Source organism: Anopheles coluzzii, chromosome 2, assembly GCF_943734685.1.
Source record: "Anopheles coluzzii chromosome 2, AcolN3, whole genome shotgun sequence".
Classification (NCBI taxonomy): Eukaryota; Metazoa; Arthropoda; class Insecta; order Diptera; family Culicidae; genus Anopheles; species Anopheles coluzzii.
In genome coordinates, this window is record NC_064670.1 from 52,297,110 (window position 1) to 52,320,059 (window position 22,950).

A 22,950-nucleotide genomic window follows, 5' to 3' on the forward strand; every position below is an offset into this window, starting at 1 on the left:
GTATGTATGTGTGTGTGTGTTTGTGTTTATGTGTACGGTCGATTAATATTCATTCGTGTTCGAGAGATCCGTGTTCCATTCCCGGGCGCTAGGGATTGCCGATCCATTTGCGTGTTGTGCCCTCTTCGCGCGTCTATCGTGACCGGAGAGTTTAGGGCTTAAGGCGCGCGCGTGTGTGTGTAGGGGTGGCTGTTAAAATATCCCGGCACAGATTGCAAATCTCTCTTTCTTTATCCCCAGTCCTTTTGAACCATTTCAACGCGGCGGATCCTGAAAAGAATAAACGAACCGGCGGATCCCATGTTTAGGCGATTTAAAAAAAGGAAAAATAGGATGTTTTGTTACCGCGAGACCCTCCCGTGTAAAAGTTTTGAAGCGTTTTGAATTCATCCAACATTCGTGGAAAGTGGTGGCCGCTGGGGATTATATGAGCGCAGGATGAAAATCTTTTTGAAAGAGTGAAAAAAAACAGACTATACACCCATCCACCCAACCAGCAACACCGGTGAATCTTTTGAACAAGCAATCAAGGTGATTACAGTGGAAAACAAAGGGAGTGTTTATTTTCCATGCAGGTGTGTGTTATTGTTGTTGCTCAGTGGTAGAAGATAAAATCAATCAATACGCATATTGAAAGGAATTAGGTAGCTGATCGAGCAAAACAAATTAGAAATAGATTACACTTTTGTCAACTTACATAAAGTCCTGCAATGATGTAATGGTTTAGGCAAATCTTGTGTGGCCTGTTTTTTTAACTATGTCGTTTTAGCTAAAAGCTTTTTACTTTTTCCATTTATTGCTTCTTCATATTTTACACTGTGAAGCCTGTGAATGAGTGTACTTTGTTTTAAAAAAAGTTGTGAACCATGGTTAGTGGAAGTAATTTAGGCTATAACTGTAAACATTAATATATTTTAACTTTATAAAATTTCTAGCTATTGACATTTTAGATACCAAGTTAGGTTTTATTAGGAATATTGTTAAATATTATCATTTAAGTTAAAACTATCAGAAAAAATCTTTGATTTTAGTTTTCTATGTTTTTGTGCAGTACTTATTATGAATCTGTTTTGCTTAACATATTTTGTTGAGAAATTAATATAAAAACAAACAAACAAAAAACTGCAAGATATGGAGTACGTTATTCAATTTCAATTGTAAGTTGAGCCTTATGCTTAACTATTGAAATGCATTTTACACTAAACCAAACCACTAACTTGGTTTGCGAAAAAAAAATTATGAGAAAACAATTACAGCCACAGAAACTTGTCGTACGAAAATCACAAACTAACACAAACTCCAGAGTGTTACAGAGTGAATAAAAAATGAACAAACAAAACATGAATAAAATAGTAGAGTTGACTACGTTTTTACACACTCGCAGTATGTGTGTTCCCTTGAAAGGCCTGATTTTCATCTCTTTTGTGGATGTGAAACTATCATTCCGCATGAAAAAGTCAACTAAACCACACACTCACACACATCACAGCTGGAATCGGTGAAAAGGTAAATAAAGAGGTGAAAAATGAGACACACCAAAGTAAAAACAAAAACCACACGAATGATGTGCGGTCGCGGCCCCTCCGGTCACACTCTCTCCTCCTGAGCTAAGGTCGAAACAAAGAAACAAGCGCAGAACGCTGCTACACCAACAAATCTGCCGTGTTAAATACAGTTCACGTTTGCTCCGCACGACGTGTTAGCCTTGTGTGTATCCTCGCTGGAACGTCAAAACAGAAGAGTTTAATGGGGGAAAGTGTACATTTTTTTTTTTACATTTTCCGTTCCTACTATCACACGGCACAGGATTGATGCTGCTGGGATGGATGTTTCGGTCCATTTGGGTCTAAAAAACCTGACAAACCTTACCGAAGTTGTTACCGCCGTGTATCTGGATGCTGTTTTTTCTTTCTTTTGCAATGCGGGTTACTATGTCCCCGTCACTTGTCCATGTATCTTAAATTGTGAGTAAATAAAAAAGAAAAACTCAATCGTGTTCGTCGCTTGTTGACGATGGTAGGTGTTTGCTTTGGTAGGGGTTTCCATACGTTTTTGCATTGCTATATTCCATCTACTCCTGCTTCTCGTCGATGATGGCATGAGAGTGATGTTTTTCTCATCTTCTAGTTAGATTATACCTGTAAATATTTATATGCCCACGAAGCATCCCGTTTGTTAGATGGAAAAATACACTCACAAACATTCTATACTGGATGAAAAATGTGCTTGAAGCTCTAGTTACAGATATTTTGCTTTCTTAAATGCTACTGATCAGCACATAATCATTCTAGTTGAAATTTTTGGTACGAAACATCACATCATAGATATGCTGAAAGTATGCTGAAATGTTTGCATAATCTGCTTTGTTCATGGATAAGGGTACAATTTGATGTAGCTTGGTGAAATAATTGAATGATATAATTACTCGGGCACATGCTGCTAATATTACACTTTTTTTGCTGCGGGAGGTTTTTGTAGACCCTTCCGAATAAACATGATTGCAACATTCCGTAAAGAAACTTTACAGGCGGAAAGAAAGTATCGCGGCGTTACTATTTATTAAATAACAAAAGGGGCTTCTAACTGTGTTTTGTGCAGTAAAATACTCCTAAAGCTTTTAATTTATTTATTTTTTTATTTATTGGAATAATTAAATATGAGAAGTGCAACACGTTTATGTTAATGAACTGATTTTTTGAAGACTTGTGTAGACTGAATCATACATAAATAGCTAATGTTGTATTACATTTACTTTCGTTGCAGACTAAAACTCGAATGTGATAAGCTGGCGAGTGAAAAAACAGAAATGCAGAGACATTATGTTATGGTAAGTGAATATCTTTATCAGCTATAATCGTTGCTGGATTAACGCTATAGGAATTACGCTCCTCAATTCGTCCTATAAAAAGGAATCTTAATTGTTGGTGCTGTAAGGAAACTACTCCCCATGTCATAGATAGTAACGCTCGTCTATAGAGAGGGTTTTTATTTTCCTTCCCAAAGCCAAATATGATTATCGTGCTTTTACTTCTGTTTGTCATCGATACGGCGAGCTATTTCTTTCTTTCGAAATAAACATCATTTGCACACGTACGCGTACGGTTTGTTTGATTGGATTTCGCAACCAGCACCGTAGACGAAGAAGCAGCAGAGAGGGAGACGAAGCGTATCATTCTATTATCTGTCGTACTCCTCACTGTCGCCGATTGGAGGATGGGCTGCCAGCTGTAATGTCGCACATTCAGTGATCGTTCAAGTAAATTGCTTTATTTTATTAGCTTGTGCTTTTGTGTACTATGGAAGGTCGTTTCGTCATTTTTCCGTGGAGGAAATTGTGATGACCATGAAAATCGCCACATTGGGACAAAAGGCCCTTACTTCGAAGACCAAATAGGAAATATCAAACAGACTGGATCAATTCAGGCAGTTCAATCAATATAAACGTGTGCTTCTTTCGACTGTGTTTAAGTGAATTGGACATTTTCTTTTTCATGTTTAACTACATTAGTTGCTATGTTTCACAAATTACTAAAAATATTCATTTTTCAAGTCTCCAATTTCTTTTAAAACATAAAACATAAACCTGTGATTCGATAATATTCCCTTAAATTAGTTGCATATTTTCTATGTCATTAGAAGCATCAGACATCTCTTCTTGTGATTTAGAAATTAAAGCATTAACGGACGGAGCATATATAAAGCACTATCTAACCCTAGAATAAAGTTACCAACAAAAATTTCAGAATAAAATCCGCCATATGTGCTGTTTTCGCTATGGCTTATCGAAATACGTAGTAATTATTCGAACGGAATTCCAATAGTCTTCACTCTTGAACGCTTCCATTGCCCGTGTGCTCTTGAAGTGGAAGTAAATGCTTTAAGGGCCACTAATCCAACAAACCTACGCAGCTTAAATCTTCTTGCGACTACTGGCCAATTGTCCTCCTTGCTCGCTATTCGATGCGTTCGTTCATTTGGAAAAGCTGCTACGCAGAGTTGTCATTATCTGAATCATAGCAAAACGGCTTCTGGCTGCACTTCACTGCAATCGCAAACACACGAGCACCGGGCGACTTAGTAGAAATGAGGAGCAAAACAAAAGCCATGCCAAGTTCAGACTAGGATCGATAATTCCACACCAAGGCGCACGATTCAACGATCCACCACACTGCTACTACTGCCACTTCTGGTGACACTCCAGTCCTAATTGGTATTCCTGTCGGCTACGAGCAATTTCGTTTTATTATTTTATATTTATTATCAATTAAGAAGCACATCTATAACGACGGCTTTCTCCCTTATCCCTTTGCAACCGTGCGCGCACCTACCACCGTGCCACCACAGTGGCAATTTTTCGGTAGCCAACTAGGTTAGTGCTGGTGTGACGGTGAGAGCGGCATGACACCATCACCAACATTCCAACCAACCACTAAAACATACCGCAGCAGCAAACATCCATTTGTAGTACCAGCTTGGCACACGAGGACATGTGTATGCAGTCGGAGCGGGATTAGCAGCATAAGCTTTCGAGTGCTGGAATCGGGATTCGGTTTTATGGTTTCCGGACAAACTTTTCCTACCTGGAGCTCTTTTGGTTGTGTTCCGTCTGTACCGTTTGAAGTGTAATGCATAAGTGAAATTAGTTGCTACAATGTACTATGTTGCTGCATAATCTACGAAGCGTTTTTATATCAATTGTGAGCTACCGTTGTAACCATACATCGATAGCTGCAAAATATATATTTTGTTTAATTTACTATTATGCTCTCTTCTTTTCGATGTACAATTTCGAGGTTCACTGGAATTAAAAAGCAATCCATTTGAAAGGCACATTTACTTAATGTGAAGGGTAAGATATGGTTGAAAGGAGCTGACCCAACACACTTTTGTGCCAAAATTGATACCACCGAATTTGCGCTGGATGGTTTTGTTCTTCTGTTTTTTTTTTTGTTCGTTCCCACTTGACCGCAACCTAAAGAGGTGGTGCTAAAGTGTCTTGAATGATGCTTCCAGTCCACATCGACAGGCGCGCGCACACGGGAATGAAAAGTCTGCCTTTTCTGCCAGATCGCTTTCACTGTGTGCAAGCAAAGTAACTGCTGATGGTGCCAAAATGGTGCTTTCTTTTCCGTTTTACTCTCCTCTGTTGACCCACCACGGCTGTTGCTACGTGGCAAAGAAAATCCGGCTTCGTTTGCAGGCAGTAAAGCGAGAAAACTCGCTCACAATGTAATAAATTACGATAACAATACAATTTAATACATCAAATACGTTATGAACGGAGGGCCACCGCCAGTCAAGTGAGGAGGATGCATAAAACTGGTCACACTGATGCCGAACGATGCCCACCAAATGGCAAGCAAATAGTGCAAAACACTACTGTGAGCGGTAGTGGATAGGGCAGATATACCACGAAGCGGGAACTGTGCCACCCTGTGTGTGGCCCAAGCGGCAGTTCCAAAACGGCGGCATCGCTCTTCTCCATCCACGTCGCCGAGATCGAGAACTTTCTACATAATCATAATCATAAATTTGTTGCACTTAATACAGCACGGGACTCAGCGCTAGTGCTCAAGGGTGTGTGTGTGTATGGGTCGAATGCCCGGATACCAAGCGTATGCTGTTAGGTTCGAGTGCAAAAGTTCACTCGTAAGCGGTTAGAGCTGCATATCATACCCGCGTCGTCGTCCGCTGTGTGCCGCTGAGTCAAATGTCCCCTCTCCCCTCTCTCCACACGACATGATGGCCACACATTTTATGGTCATGTTCTGGTGAGTGTTCGCGTGCAAAGTCTAGCCATTCGCTGCGGTGGTTGGGTGGTTTTGAGACGGGCGTTCGCTCGGTTGGCCATGAGAAAATTGATGGTTTTCGGTGGAATGGACTTTAGAGAGCGAACGGAGGAGATGGCGATATATATATATATGTACGAAGTGGTTTTGCTCTGGTGGTTGAAATTATGAAACTTATGAGCGTGAGAGATAGATTTATGACACCTACCCTAGTGATTAGACAAGCCATTTCCCTGGGCTAACTGTGTAAGCGTTTTGGACAGTGTTGTCGTGACTTGAACTGGGTGTGATAATCAAGATCAATTCAGAAAAAAATAGTAGTTTTCGGTTCTTTATGTATGCTATTTGCAGCCGAACACTGTGAAAGTAGATTATTATTTCAAGTACATCAGTTTATAATCAAAAAAATACAGTCTTTAAAATTAAAAATTTTAAATAATTCAATGTTCCCCAAAAATATTATTTAGACTGAAATATGTTATTAACCTATTAAACTTGATAGCAGTAAATGTGAAAGGGTTTTCAAGGCATGAATAGAAATACAATGCATCTCATGTTAATTTAGAAGCATATCCCAAATTTGTCGTGAATTCCAATGCTTTTCGAAATGATGGTATTTTTCATACCATTTTTCATAGCAACTTCCCATAAGGGAAGTTAACTTTATATGATGGGAATTTTACTCCAAGGCACTATTTTTTGGACGGGCTTATTCATAACCCAACAATAATTTACAATGTGTCTGCATCTGTAAAGGGTGCCGTAGAACTAAATTCCCTCCCAAAAAGATCACTACCAGTAAGAAAGTGTCATGAGAGTGTTGTAACGTTATGATAATCTGCTTTGAAAACCCCTGCAAACGATACCCTAGAAACGAGCTATTACCTACTGCTGTACTAAACCTCATAAAAAGAGCAACTACAAACGAATGGACGAGGATGAAACAATGTGATCTATCAGTTTTTGTGCGTGTATTTTACATTACGCGCGTTGGCCTTCACCATTTTTAGCTGCTCGCAAGCACTTCCGCTATTGCACCGTACCGGGTGATAGTTTCCATCGTATGTCCTCTCGAAGTTAACTCCCCTACACGTCCTAGCACGAAGTACAACGCTTTGCAGGCCCCTTTCTTCAAATGTAGCTGCAAAAGCACAGTGGTCGGTGCAAAATCATGAACACCACCACTACCACCCCTTGCAAAAGACCCCACTGGGCGCTTCGTGCTCGTCCAAACCACGGACCATTGGGGGAGACTATCCCCAACTTCCGTGTTGCGCTCGCTTTGTTCACATCCGGCAAACATTTTGTTGCACATTGCGCGTGGCTTTGTGTCAGATGCAACGAATGGTCCACGTTGGGTGTGTGTGTGTGTCTGCATCTTCTCACGAAACTGCAATTTTTGTGTGCATCTCGGTAAATGCGAGGTGAAGGTTCAGCTGTTGATGTATCTAGCGATGTACGTGTATGTGTGTTTGAGGTGCACTTCATATCCTTCGCTTTCACCCCATTTTTCTAACGACTCTCTGTGTGTTCGATGGTGGTGGCTATGTGAGCACCATCTCCCGCTCGTTGCTTCTTTGGCAATGATCAGTAATGATGCCGATGCTACATCGGTGGCCGCCGATGACGATGATGATGGTTATGGTGTAGACTAGATGCATGGTTCACTCGATGGTGTCATGCTGTGTTTCTGCTTGCATGTTTCCCAACGACCGACAGAACGGAACACACCCGACAGGCATCGGCATCAAGGATCAAGGCGCACGGGGATCCAACCCACATGCCGACAGAAGGAGGAACGAAGATGGGGTTGGCGTTAGTACGCCAAGAGGATTGCATCATTGCAACCAGCATACGGGATGTGCCAGTTAGCGAAAAGGCAACAGCAGTGAGAGAGAGAACGAGCAAAGAGACTGTAAATATTTTTCCACAGATTGTGTCCCCTTTTTTTTTTCAAAAGCGTCTCTTCATCCAAAAGCCCCAGCAAATCTCGTACCACACGTTCCTTCCCTTTCGTTTCCGGCAGTGGTGTTCTGTTGGCCAGCCGCAACATTTTCACACATCGTAACTTTAAGCATTGTACACTACAACTACCCTTTTTCGTCCTTGCGGATGAGGGAAAGGAAGAACAAAATGCTTGTGTACACAACACACACACACATACGCCTATCAGCACACAGCAGTGAAATCGATGATCGTATGTTGCATTTTATTCGATACATCAGCTCACAGGAGCGGCATCTAATCGAACGATACATTCTTACCGGATGTTCCCTTCCATTAGTTCCGGACCAAAGCGGACGATGGAGCGCGGTAGCGGAGGCGGTGGTGTATGAACATACATTCCACTTTTCCTAGGATGCATCGTGCTTCCGTGTTCCATCGTGCACTGGTGGAAGCACATACACACCCCTCAGGGATAGAGAAGGAAAGAGCATGGTGGGGAAAAAAACTTAAAACTAAAATTGAACCACCCATACATGGACGGGGAGGGATGCATGTGTGTTGGGACTATTATGCATTCAGCTGCTGCTGGTTCGAAGCCGCAACAACAACCACACGAAGTAACCGCCTCGGCTCCACAAGCTCTGCCGCCTGCCAGCCAGTTCGTTGCACTTCCTTTTCACCATACTTAACACCGCTTAGCCTGTTTCGAATGCAATGGCACCGCCCCCTGTTGGGTTAGTGTTTTATTTTTTTCCTATTCTTCTCCTATGGATGATTGTTGCTATCCTCCGTTCGCTTACAACGTAACACAGCAGCAGGGGGAAGTAAGAGCAACGTGTTCCGGTATATTAATGCATTTTAGGATGCATTCCGCTTCTCGCAACCTCACGGACTTTTAGGGGGGCGACAGGGACCGGTTGAAAGGACGGCACAGACAGACAGACACACAGTCAGACAACTCTTGTAGCTCTAGGCGAACACTGTTCGGGAACACTGCCGGCACAAAACCACATCCGATGTTTCTAAGTGCACCCGGTGCACCCAGGCAACCACTCAGAATTGTTCCGGGTTTTTTGGAGAAGCAGAATGGCGCAGCAGGTTGGGGTGTAGTAGGCAGCGCGCACACACTCGTACGTGGAAAACTGGTTCGTTTCGTGCGCCGAGAGTACGAAATGTTTCAGCATATCTGCTTCTGGGTGTCTGGGAAGGATGCACGCTGCGAGCTACGAAAGTGGGTAGGAAAGGTGCTTGTAGATTCTTTTGCCCTTTCTTTCCGCGGTGCCCGAACCCAGGAGTCAGCACCCAGGCACACTTTAGTGAATCTTTCGGAAGAAATTAGTTTCCTCGGGGGCACTGTGGCGCTTCGTAGCAGCGTAGGTGGCGTGAGGCTAGTGCCTGGGATTGCACCTCTCGACCATCTGCGGCTAACCAAGGTTATGCCGGAACGATCAAGGAAGGTCAGCTAGGTCTCTCTATCTCCCTCTCTATCTCGCACTCGGTAGTAAGAAGTGATACTACCGCCGGTTGCAGAGCATCATCGGTCAGAAGCCACTTCATAGAAGCGAGCCAGCTTGTTTCGTGATAAGTGGGTTAGGGCATCATCGTCGTACCACTTGTGCGCCGCGCAAGCCATCTCCCAGCGTTTCGCCACATTATGCAGGCATACCATCTATTGGCTTCTAATCAGCAGCAGTAGCTCCAGTGCAGTAGTAGACGGGGCAATAGGAGGAAGCACGGGTGCACGGGTCGGTGTAAATTTACTACCAAGAGCACATGTTGCCTTTGCGTGTTTCTGTGTGTTGTTTTGGAAGCTTGATGCGTCTCGCTTTACCAGTCCGTAAGAAGTGGACGTTAATGGGAAAAGAGGGGGGATGGCAGGCGGTGTAAGTACCGCAAAATATGCTGCCTAATTGTTTGCACGTGTGTGTGTGTGCTGAAGGTGAAGGTGAGAATAAGACAGGATTGCGCACTGGGGCAAATTTGTTCGTAATGAATTTTTAACTTCAGTGTTTGGATGCAAACCGACAATTTCCATTAATAATGCTCGCTCTGGCCACTTGAGTGCCCAGAAAAGGCTTGCCAATTCATACTCATAAATCATGAAATCAAATAAAAAAATTGCTGCATCCAAAATGTAAACGGAGCAGAGATCGTAAGCTTCCGTCGTCTGGCTGTGAATGGTGGCCAGCATACTTTAACCTGCCCTTTTCAAGTTCACTTGATAGGAAGGATAACTGTTAGGATGTGAATACCGATATTTACTACCCATCGGAGGATGAAATTGAAAAAAAGAAAGGAAAGCAACATATGTGGTATGTGGTGGTGGTAGTCTTTTATTGGCTCCGTAGGGAGCAGGCGGGATGGGGGTGTGTAGCGAGACGTGATGTATGCAAATGGAGATAAGTTGTAGATTCATACAGAATTCATATATTTTACTGTTCGTTTGTTGTTTCGTTTACTCTTCGTCCCTTCCTCAAATGCTGGCTTGAGGATTGAGCGCGCATATGGTTGCAGCACGAACTGAAGCGAGAACGATCGATGACAGCCAGCCAGTAGGAAGAGGTTATTGGGAAAATGATACGAAATTGTGCATCTTTGCATTCCATTCACCTAGAAACAGCTGCTGCTGCAGTGCTATGTGGAGAGGAAGAGGGAAGCTTTTGAATGTTTGCCTGAAGCATCGTTACCATTCATGGGCTATTTGCATAGAATATTATGCTTGTTCAACAATGCATTACTATCATTTTTTTATTTCGTTATTTTTTTCGTATTTGTTTCTGTTGTTAATATAAAAATATAAAATTGCTCGCATGTTTTACTCTAAAAATGGATTTTAAATTTTGAACATAAAAATGGGTTTTTGAATTTTTATAGCAATTTAAAACACCCAACAAACCTTACTTTCTGTCGTCTTCCGGTGCATTTCACGTGTCTCGCCCTTTTACTCAAAGCTTGACACTTTATTTTCATTTTTAACTCAAAGCGATAATAATTCATAATAACTTTATTATGCCCGGCGGGAGAAATTCATCATACGTTTCATACATTCTTTTTGCAACATATTCCCCATTATGTCATTCGCTCAATTTCCTCGCTCAGGGGTGCTGCAGGGGTGGGTGTGTCAGTGTCAGTCAGCCAGCCAACCATTTCAACGCGACTAGTGGGCAATGCAAATTGACGCACACAGTACTCACACACCGGGCTGTGGCTGGTAGTAGCGAACCTGATAGAAACATAAAACTTTAGAAAACGCGAAATGGCCCCACCGGTCGGGTGCCGTGATCATGGACCGCTCGTGTTCGTGGCCATCCCACTAGCGGCGGTGGTTCGTGTGTACCGTTCGATGGGGGGTAGTAGCAATAATTTTATTCTTTATGCAAATTTAAGCATAACACCCACCCGTTATGGATCGTTCTCAGCGCCGTCATCTTCAAGTCTCTGCTGCGGTGGCGTACGAGGTGAGGTAGTCATGGCCTATGCCCTCGCTGCAACTCGAGCGTCGGTTCAAAAAAGGTACTCTAGATGAGAAGGGCACGTCGACTTTCGATGACGGGTCTTTAATATTCTACTCTACGGGGAAAATCTCCACCATAGTAGACCATCGAGTCCCGGTCGTCCTCCCGGTCCCGTTCCGGAAGTGGTTGTAAGTGATGAAAATGACGGTGAACATTTTGACCTCCTCGCGTTCATCCGACGGCGCACCACTGACGTGAAAGCTGGCGAACGAATGGAGACGTTTTCTCAACGCGAGTCAAAACCTTTTGCGACCTTCTGCGTTGAGTTGGTTAGTTTGGCGGTAGCAAGAAAAGCGGAACTGGTACGGCTATTATTATTTTACGAGATTTTCACACCGCCATTACTGTACACCCGGGCAGAGAGTGTCGTTGGGGAAGAGAAATGAATCGTTTCATTATTGTATTTTTTCAGACAGCACAGCGCATAAATATAGCTGTTGGAATAAGCAAAGCAAATCAAGTTTAAATAATATACAGGAAATGAATGGTGTAAGGTAAACAATTACATCTAGGTTAACCTCCTTCTGACGTACACACAGTTTTGCTGTATTCGTTTAACTAAATAAAAATAATAAAACCCTCCCATACATCCGAGTTGCAAAAAGCCGAAATGGAGTGGAATGAAGGTGTCTGGTCTTAATTATTTTGCCCTTGATACTCATTGTACCGTAGGCTGTATTTGCTGGTTTTAGTATTCTTTACTGCAGCGTCTCTGTACATTCCATAAAATAATGCGTACATATCAGCAGCCGATGGAAGCGCCCAGCCTCTCATCTATTGCAGATGGTATCTTCGAAGAGTGTAGCGTTCGTTGTGAGTCTGCTACTCGTAATATAGCCTTTTTACTGACTATCGTACAACGACGGAGGGTTTATAGGATGAGTTCACCTTTCTTTTGTGGTTGGTTGCTGCATAAACATGCGGTGGTAACAAGTATATGTGGCATTTTTCACGCTACTATATGTGCGAGGTGAAAGTGTCAGACAGATGGAGTGCGATACATAGAGAGAGAGGCATACAATATAAAACAGGTAGGATTTAGATGAGAACAACGGATAAGGGATTGTTGAAGAAACTACAAGCTTGATTCTTTCCCAGTGTGATTAGATACAGTGCGAATAATGGTATAAACACTTTGCACAGAAAATACCTTTTCTTTTGGTGCGTGTTTTGAGAAAAAATAAACAGATCTCATAAAGATATTAATATTATTGCCTGATGGTTTTCTTCCCGAGGATTCGTTTTTGTATTGAGAAAGGGACGATCCAAATAACGACCAGTTCAAATAACACCATCTGGCGGTGTGTAAATGTACTGTGTCATATTAAGATTTTATTTATTGTGTAATCGTTACCAAATGTTTAAACATTTCCAAATCTCAAATGTCTCATGTTTATGCATAGTTTTAATAAATCTTTCATTTAAATAGGTTTCAAGGTAATGTTATAGTAAAGCATCCTTTATTGTGTAATACTCCACACACCTGTATAATCATGCCAATTAAAACTCAAAGGCAATAAATATGAATGAATGTTTTATGATAGTACTAGCCTTAATTAGTACGATGTACCGATTTTGCATTTCTAGAATTCGAAACGAACTTCCTTAATTGAACCAAGCAATCACACTTATGCAATAAGCGAATCCGTTTGAACCTCCGTCTCGGTAGTAATTGGAACGGGTCGGTTTAAAATTCTTTGGCTTTCCCTCGGCCCAAGCCAGTACTCGATCACCATTGCAGCGAGAAACATCTCAAGTGCCTGAAAAATGGAAACCCATATCGGAAAGCAACATTCGCTGGAACGCTTCCAAGCGATGGTAGCTTGGCAAAACCGTGTACTGGCCCTGTTCGGATGCTACATGTATCTCGGCAAAGAGCGAGTGTCTTACCGCATCGTGCCGATCTGCTTTATGGCCTGCTCCTTCGTCTTGCTGTCGCTGTACAGTGCGGTCCAAGCCAGGGGCAATATGGGTCAGGCTGTGCTGAGCATTGTGGTCCTCTTCTATGGCATCATCGGTGTGACACGGTTGGCGGTAGCGATCAGCAATCCGGCCGGTTGCTACCGCTCGATTCAGATCGCCGAGGAGATGTACCAACGTGCCAACGGATCGAATCCGGCGGAATGCAATGTTCTTGCGAAGTACACCGACCTGTTCTGCAAAAGTGTGCAACTGTACACCGTCTGCTTTGTGCTGAGCGTGGTAGTGCTTACGCTGATGCCCTTTGCACTATATCTACTGCGTGGCGAGCGTTACTTGCCGCTAGGGATCGTGCTACCCTTTACTGCTGAAACGGATGATTTCGGGTTTTGGTGCACACTCGTCGTGCAGCTGGCGTACATGTACACAGGTCCTTTTGGGCTGATTCCGTCCCAGAACATATACTTTGCGTTTGTGTTTAACATTTGCCTGCAGTACGAGCTGCTGATTGAGCGGTTGAAGCAGTTGGATGAAAGGATTCGAAGCTCCAACAACCTGAAGCTGACCGTGCGCGATCAGTTGGTGAAGATCATTCAGCTTCAGCAAGAGTCTACAAAGTATGCAACCGGATCGAGGGTTTCCAAAAAAAAAAGCAAAATATTAATGCTGGCATCTTATTTTACAGCTACATTACACACATTGAGCGCTTTTATCAGCTGCAATCGTTCGTGGAGTTTCTGTGCAACTCGCTGCAGGTTGCGCTGACGTTGAACGAACTGCATCGTGTATGTTGGTCTCGAGACACTCCATTTCCTTTGTGTGGACAATCACATCCTCACTGGCGTTTGTATTTCAGAACTTTTGGTTGCCAGGATTGTTCATACTACCGATTGCAGTGATGCAGATGCTTATCCTATGCTCCTTGGGGACGCTGATTGAGCTGAAAAGCGATCAGTTCAAGGATCAGCTGTACGATATAGCCTGGCCCGAGATGGACCTACCGGAACAGGGCATGTTCAAGTACGTGCTGAAAAGTGCGCAGCAACCTAAACAACTGACGTGTGGTCGGTTCGCCGTTATCAATATGAACCTGTTTCTGGCGGTTTGTATGCGTTGTGTAGGAATGGCAGACGGCAGCAGATGAATGAAATTAATGCAAGACAATGTACGATTTCGTTTCAGATTCACAAAAAGATTTACTCATTCTTTATGATGCTGCAAAACATGTAGGACAGGCGGACAAGATGTCGTAGTTTCACTAGTAGAACGAGATTTTTGCCAGTAATAAAGCAACACCGGAATGTACAGAACTGTTGATGCGTAAACTTCCCTCTACACAAGTCACCGAAATCAGTTTGATGTGCAAGTTATGCGACAGCTCTGTAGTTCCACGGTCCCGTTCCTTCGTTGTACTTCGCATAGATTGTTTTCGGTGTTATCAATTCAATGTACAAAAAATGGGGAAAAACAAACTTCTCGCCCATTTCGAGCTGATTGGAATTTTGATCCTGCTGCTCGTGCTGGTTCTCGGTGTTTCCCCTTAGCATCTGGCTGTTAAATCCTTCATTTGATGGCATTTTTTTTTGTTTCTGTTGTTTTCTTTTTGATTTTGCGTGAACCACTCACAAACTCTCAGATTCGATTGCATTTCACTGCGACCATACCAGCCCAAACCGAGACATGATGATGGTATGCGCTCGCATGTACGCCCAGAGCTCGGTCCCGGCTGATACATAAACTAACACAACGCATGGTGGAGCGATGCGTGCGCTGGAAGGGCGGGTATCTGTGCTCCCCCTTGCCCGTCTCACGTGTGCCGAGCATTTTTCACCATCCCCTCCCATCGGAGGAAATCGCATTCGCGCATTCCATAGTGCGTAATATACCGACCACGGCTTCACGGTTCCAATGTTCCATGATATGCATCTTGGTTGTGGTGCCACCGGGCTGCCATTCGCTTGCTCTACAGCCAGCCCACACGCGCGCGCGTTGGATGATGCGTTCGAACAGAGTGCACTTCCTGCTGCCACATGATATAAGCATCGACGGTGGTACGGTGTGTACGGTCCGCGTCGTTCGATCCGCGCTCTTATTGGTGCAATTTCATCAGCCTGCGACGGCACACTGTGGGCGAAATGTTTCTCGAGCACAACCCAGCCCTGGCCCAGCGCTCAAACGAGGCAAAGGACACTGCCACAACCGCCTCGAAACCACGGCTCGCTGTGCGCCGTCCTCCATCGCTCCATAGCGGCTGGTGGATGAAGCAGGTCAGGCAGGCAACGAGAGAAGAGAGTGTGCTACAACGGCAACGGGATCACATGCGTCGTGTGTACACGGTGGATGGAGGTTAGAGGTTAGAGCAGCATAAAATACGAACTCTATCATCGGGCGAACCGAACGGGCAGGGGAAAAGGCAATAGATGGCGAATCCATCCTTCCCCTCGTGCGTCGGTATCCATCCGTTTGAATCTTCAGCCTTTATGCTACTGACGATAGCGCGAGGACGATGGGCTCGAAACGCATCTAGCCGCACATCTGTGCGAGCCTCACAGAATCTCTTTCCCTGTGCGTGTCCGTGATCTCGCCATTGGTGTGTAGCCCATTGCCCATTGTACACGAGGGAGCGTGGGAGCACCATCAACAACAGGCAACAAAAAAACACCCTGGATTAGGGAACCAGGGCCGGGCCTCATGTTAAGCGGGGGTACGCAACAAAAACAGGAAAGGACTTGAAGCCTACGGAAGAACGTGAAGCATCGTGTCTCTTTCCATCTCGTTTTGTGCGAACATTGCGAATGCGAAATGGCAGGCCCTGCGTGGAGATTGAAATGGTAAATGAAATGAAAATTTGGTACTTGGTTCCCTGGGACCGGAGCTCGGGTGTGATGGAATGGGGGGAAAGCTTTTTTCCCAACTATCCTGTGCCGTCCCGCGCTGCAGTCGTTTGTGAAAATATGAGTTTTCTAGAAAGCGCTACACCGAGCGCTCGCCAGCCCTTCCGCTTTTTTGTACCATGTCACGGAAAACCGGAAGGATTGTCTGTTTGTTGATGTTGCTGTTCGTCTGATGTGTGCTTGGGTGGTGGTGTAGATGGTGGAGAGCCGTACTGTCATTTGGTTTTTTGTCCTGGTCCATCGTTCAAAACGCAGACCGGGGTGAGGGAGCACTGTGGGCTGTGAAACGATATGCCACCGATGCATCGGAATTTTCTCCACTCTATCTGCGAATCCACAGGATCTGTAGAGGCTCTGGGGTTGGACGGGTGGGTGTGTTCGTGGCTCTTCCTGTTCATGAAGTCGTGGAATACGTTTTCGTTGGGCGCGCGAGAATCGATTGCGAACGTGTGAGGGACATGTAGGGGAAAGAGTGAAGGAAAGGCACTTTTGTGTGTATGCGCGTGTGTGTGTGTATGTGAGTTTCACATAGCACGCACTAACACACACACACAGACCTTCCTCTCGCGTATCTTCTGTGCGCCAGTGCGCATCACGAGGAGGGAGCGCGGGTTCGTTAGAGCGAAACCGTTTCTCGTCGTTCGGTAAAGGTTTGGGAACCCTGGGAAAACATTTCCCGCAATATCACCAACGGGGTTGGTTTCTCTCTTTTTTTTCTGTGTGTGTGTACAAAGATAGCGCATCGGAGCACCAGTTAGGGTGTGTGTGTCGTACGCACTTTTCCCCCGCTTGGTGTGCCCTGAGTGCTAAGTGATAGGAGCAAAAGGTCGGGTCGCCAGATTACGGATTGAACAAATTCCATAACGTTGGCCAAAGGATTCGTTTACGTCCGGGGGAGGAGGAGAGTTGGGAAGCGGGACGATCTTCCACCGTGTAGTGGGTGGGGAGGGGGCTCAATGGCCACAACGCAAACCATGTGCACAACGAGAACCACCGGACCGGGTTCGTTGGCGTAACAACAACACGTTTGAATTGCAGTTGTGGAGCTGGCTGGCAAAGGGAAGGGAGAGCACAACTGCACACGGAAGGATCGGGCGTTAGTCTGCGGATGCTGCTGGTTAGCTGTAGGAGGGAAGGAGGAAGGATACGTTTGTTTCTGCAGAGGGAGATTTTTGTTTTGCGTGAAAATCCTGACGGTGTGGTTCGTCGTTCGTCGCCGTGCGGTTTTCCTTTTGTTTCCCTACCCTTCTAGTATACGTGTGGGAAAAGGGTTTGTGTGGGTGTGTATGGATGAACAGGATTCTCGCATGGTAGTGGCATGCTCAGTGTTGCGTATTTATACAGTATTAATTATAAATTTATCGCTGCAATCCGATCTCTCTTGGGCGACCCTCTTTGCATTTGCCAAATAAAGTCGACGCTGCGGGAAGGGGTACCACCGTAGAAAGGAAAGATGTTGATTGCAGGGCGCACCTTTAGTATCGCGCTCTGTATTCAGAGAATTTTTGTGCTGCTCCTTGTATTAGATTTTAATGCATTAGATTAATTTTGTTGTGTATTAAATGAAAACAGATTGGACCGTTACTCCTGAATAAAAAAAAATGAAAACAGGGCTGTACAGGCATTCCCCGATATACGACATACTCGATATACGTGATTTTCTTTATTTGACAGTTCTTTGAGCAAATTATACTGATTTGACACATCAAATGTCAAATACAAAACAATTTCCCTTTTGGTGGACTTTTAACATCCATTTTACAAGATACATAACTGTAACCTTTAGTTGAAATCAGATGAAATAACTAATATAGTGGCTAAAACCTACCACTTCAAGCTAAATTATCGAAAATTAGCTATAATTTGACTGAAAACCTCGAAATTCGACTTGCGCTAATATTCGAGATACGTTATCGCCTGCGGTCCGCATTAATAGCGTATATCGGGGAATACCTGTACTATCATTTGCATTATTAAATATTACACATTACAAAGAAAAACAAGGCTTGTATTGCGTATTCTATAATCACATCCTTATTTTGTTTAGTAAAAGCAATATTCAGAACAATTTTTACAAACATGTAACGTAGTTTATTTGAATAACTAAAAATCGATTGAAATGAAATGTAAATGTTTAGCATATTTCAATGTTTGTTCAACCTAATATAATCTCTTTAGTTTGTATTTCGATCATCTATTGTTATGTTACAGTTTGCTGGAACAGAAGGGATCTTTATACATTATAAAATAATCCAAAAGATTAACTAAACGTTTAAAATTCTATTTTCTATACAGATAAATAAGAATACGCAATTTAGCAGACCTTATACACTGTTAGTTTTCTCGTAATTTATTTTTCCATTATGAGTTCATTGAATATTAAAACCGAAATTTTAGAAGCTTTTGAAGGCAAAACAAAATCTTTACACTGGAGACTTTTGTTTGATCATCTCTGTATTGAAAGTGACAAATACTTACTATATATTAGTAACTACTCCTAAGTATCGCGATTACTGCATTTGCATCGGAGCTTGCATTTGCCTTGTTAGGCTTATAGAACTAAATCCCAAACGAATCTACACGAATTTTAAACACGTGTTTGATTAGGTACTGCGAGTCTGGGTGCTTGCCGGATGGCTAATTGATCGTGCAAGACGCATCCGTGGATTATTAATGAAAGATGGCGTAGATGATGTTGGAAATCCAGATGTGTAAATACTTACGTTTTCTTCTTCGTTTTTCAAGCTAAATAAAGCAAAAGAAGCTTTTCGTGGTTACCTCTCAATGAGAGCAAGATATCTTAACGATAAAATCTCTGCATACACAATTGTCACTCGAGCAGCGAGGGATGGTGCGGAACAGCAAACGGAAATACAAACGAAATCATCCCAAAATGAAGGGGCAAGGGAAAAGGGAAGGCGTCACGGGGAATTGCCGTATGACAAGGCGCTGCGCAATCAAATCCAATCAAATTCGCATTCAGAGCGATAGGAATAATTTTGAATATTATTTATTCGATGCGGCACCGCCACCCGCGTGTTCCTCACGGTGTACATCATCGTCGTCTGTGTGTTTGCGCCTGGTTGTCGATCTGCTGTGCTCCTCTGGGTGGCCAGCAGGGGGGGGGGGGGGGGGGGGGGTTAGCGGAAAACTCGTTGATCGATGATGATGATGTGCCCGATGCGTGGCTGGCGGTGGTGGTGTTGCCCCAATAGAGCAGGAAACGCGGTGGAAGCGCATGACGCAGCGCCAAGTAACGGCATGGATAAATTCTGGGAAATTGTAAATTTCACCCGTCTGCGTGTGTTTGTGTGTCGGCAAAGTTTGCACGAAATGTACTCAAATATTGGTCCGTGCCTATCCGTCACTGGCTCGCGCCCGGTCTGTGGGTTGCCCGTTTCCACCGCAACACGGTTCGGGCAGAGAGGTTCGTGCATAAAATTCATCCCTATTTGATTGGATCGACACTCGCGCTTGTGCGCTGTGTGCGAGACCTCACTTGTCGAATTTATCGACATCTTTTCCGATCCGGATGATGTGATTCGTTTTGCGGGAGGAAACGGTAAGGTGGTGATGATGTGTGGAAGGAGCAGCCGCTCGGGATCACTTTCGTCCGACGGAACCTCAAAAATCCTCTCGAACGGTGCGGGCAACTCGGATGCACACAGTTTTGGGGCAACGGTGCAGAATTTGTACATTCATCTTTCATGTTTCGATCTGTGCGTTCCTGCTCAACCCCCCACTATCGTCGTTCTGATGCAAGCTGCATAAATGCAGTTCTAGCAAATATTCAAACATGCATTCACGTATGCACCGTGTGTGGGCCTGAAGAGGAAAGGATTTTGCGGCCACCCGCGCCTGTATGTGCCAATCGGAAGTGGAAATCGAAGCGAAATGATTGTGAAATTATTATCATCATTCGCACAAATCGCACTCTCTTCTGCTCTATAAGGTGCACGGATCGCAATATGAACTGTTGTACACAGTCTCATACACTCTCATACACACAAATACAGCGCCACATACATTTGCCGGCATGAGGGACGCCTATCAGCTTTCAATTCCACTTCGATTTGCTCCGGTGTTTATCCTCCATTTGCATTCCCATTTGGTTGACCGTCGCATTCCCACCTCCTCATTTTAGGGGTGTGTATGTGTGCGCCTTTGCTGGAACCACCGGAAGTCGCTGCTGCGGTGCAGCAACGGGGGTTTCGAAGGTACGAGCGCAATGAAGCTGGTTATAAATAAAATATTTGGAAAATTAAATGCAATTTTCTCCACCCTCCCTCCCTCTCGCTGCATGAGGAAAAGGAGTGGGACTGTGTGCTGGTGGGACAATCGGGCAGCGTAGTAGTAGTAGGTAGTGGCTGGATACCAATCCATCTATCGTCCTTTCGGTGCCCGACCAGGTGCCTGACTCGAGTAAACTCTTCCACCTTCACGATGCAGATGGGCCAGGGCAAGCATATAGCGAACCGATCCTCGACCTCTCTTCCCATCTCTCTCTCTCTGACTCCCCTCTCTTTCTCACCACACAACTAGTGTGGTTGATGTTACGGAATGAGCATGCCAGACGGCTGTTAGTTTGCTGACTTTCTGTCCTCGGGCACGGCAGCAGGCGAGAGAAGGAGACCATACAGTCGTGCCGGGACTTCAGCAAAAGGTGCAATTAGACACTCGGTTTTCTACCACCTGCCACCTGCATCCTGGCATCCGATCCGGTCCGTTCGAGTGGTCAGTCGCGCACTCATGTACGTCGGATAAAAATAACAGTCATTATCAGCTTTTATATGAAAGCTGTGCTACGTCCGGTGTGTGGATGTTTGCCCGCCTATGTGGCGATGTGGCAAATCGTGAAGGTATTTAATTGCATCCCCTCCCCCCCCCCCCCCCACACGTCGAGGCGACGACCACAAATGATCGTCGTTGTGTATTATGCATCGTATGCCGTACGTGAAGCGTTGATGTCAAGTAATGAGTTCGCGAATCATTGCATATGGCTAGAATAGTTGAACAAAGGAATACAGAATTTTCTTAATTATTTGATAAGTTGATATATCATTGATGGAAGAAATTTCCTTACTTTTTTATGTCTTGAATTTTTTTACATAATAATCATTCATCATTTTTTCTTCTCTTTTCAGTACTACGAGATGTCCTATGGATTGAACGTAGAGATGCACAAACAGGTAAGTGGCGCATGCACACTTTACGCTAGTACGAGTTGTTACAGAAGCCCAGAAGTGTAACACTCACAAGATTCCACTTAGTGTAACATTCCGTGTCTGAAATTGAACGGTTTCTGATCCACGGATGCGGTGCCACGCGCAATACGTTAACCCTCTGCCAGAAAGCCCTAATTGTGAGCAGTCAAACGAAGCGAAAGAAATCATCCACGAGCACGGTGATGAATAGACGATGAGCTGAGCTTGAGTTGAAAGTTATTAAATTAAAATAACAGTAATAACAGCTTCCACGAGCACAGCACAGCGGGTTGGGAGGCGCCAGCTTCGGGGTCGCCAGGGGAGCCTCATAAAACCTTGGCACAAGAACCCTTCAACTGGCTTTCGCAAAGTGGCTTTCGTCCTCGCTGTCCCTGTTCGGGTCCTTCTTTATTTTTGTTATATCCAGCAGGATGTTTGTGAAGCGTACACACACACACACACACACACAGTATGGCTGCGAGTGGCTTTCTCCGCTACGGTTGGCGCCTACACGTTGCGCGCGCGTGTGTGTATAATTGAATGGGGTGGAAGGGTGGGTGCGGATGACGGGTTGGTAGAAAACGACGCTGTTCATGAACAGCGAAGCCACGAAATTATCACACCGAGAGAGAGGGCAATCGCTGATGACATTTATGATCTCTCGTGAGTGTACAAAGGAGGAAGCAGGCGAAAGAGACAGGATTGGGGGAGGATGGAAAAGTTCTTTTCCATTTAAGATCCCGTTCCCTACTACATCATAACTTTGGATGAAGCTTTAGACCGGCAGCGGGTGCAGCGATGGGAATAAGCCATCGAGTTTACTTAATTATGAGTGTTTTTCCTTGCTCCGCGCGCGTAACGTTCACCAAATGTGTGAGAGACCTGTGCGGTTTACATGTATGCTTCGTTAGTGCTACATAAGTGTGGAGCAAGAGGTTTCAGTTAATTAACAGTCCATTATTCATGTGCTTGTTTGAAGATCAATGTTCCTCCAATTTCTTTGGAAATTTCTCTTCAACAGATAAAAATAAATTATCAAAAACAGCTGAATCGAATTTAAAATATATGTTTCCCAAATACCTTACCCACCATCCTCTGGCAAGGGGACAAATCAACCTCACTCCAGAAAGGATGTGCTCGTTAGGCGTAGCGTGAGGTCTCGCGATACAACCACCAACACCCTGCTTCCCCTCTGTCCGGCAATGCTTGATTTCGTTGTGACAGTGTGTGGTGACGCATGGGCGGCAAAGGACATAACGCCGCCATTCCTTGTGCGCCAGTGTGCGCTGTCGAAGGAAAAACATAAATCCCCGCGCAACCCCCGTGCTGCGCTACGAACCCCACAAACCCAAACTCGATTATAATTCTCTTAGCATTCTCGTTTTGCACCGAAACACGCACACAGCACCCTTATTGTCCGTGGTCGCTCTGTTGTCGCTTTTGTCTTGCGAGCGCTTGGTGCACGACCGGTGGTGGCGGAAGGAAAGTAGCATTTTCCTCCCAAACCCCCGCAGCGCAAGGGAAAACTCGCTGGCGCTGCTGTAGACCGCCGCACTGGGTGCTCCATTCCTTTGCCAACAATTTAGCACGGAAGCGGAAGTGCTTGATTTCATTGCCTTACTTTCTTCGTGCCTAAGATGCCTGCGCCGCCACGGTTTACGGTTGGGAAAGATGTTTATGT

General features: G+C 44.6%; 2 protein-coding genes across 16 annotated transcripts in view; both read left to right on the top strand.

Moving 5' to 3' along the window:
* Positions 1-22,950, top strand: part of LOC120948849 (protein groucho) — a 184,716-nt gene that overhangs the window by 117,691 nt on the left and 44,075 nt on the right. For all 15 annotated transcript variants that reach the window (XM_040365628.2, XM_040365623.2, XM_040365636.2 and 12 more), the window contains 2 exons: positions 2,764-2,827; positions 21,210-21,254. In XM_040365628.2, the coding sequence (XP_040221562.1) occupies positions 2,764-2,827; positions 21,210-21,254 (109 nt within the window). The remainder of the gene's footprint in view (positions 1-2,763; positions 2,828-21,209; positions 21,255-22,950) is intronic.
* Positions 12,660-18,101, top strand: LOC120948851 (odorant receptor 13a-like). The gene is made up of 4 exons (XM_040365639.2): positions 12,660-13,788; positions 13,857-13,956; positions 14,028-14,273; positions 14,354-18,101. Exons 1-4 carry the CDS (start codon positions 13,019-13,021, stop codon positions 14,399-14,401), a joined length of 1,164 nt encoding a protein of 387 aa, XP_040221573.2. The 5' UTR covers positions 12,660-13,018; the 3' UTR covers positions 14,402-18,101.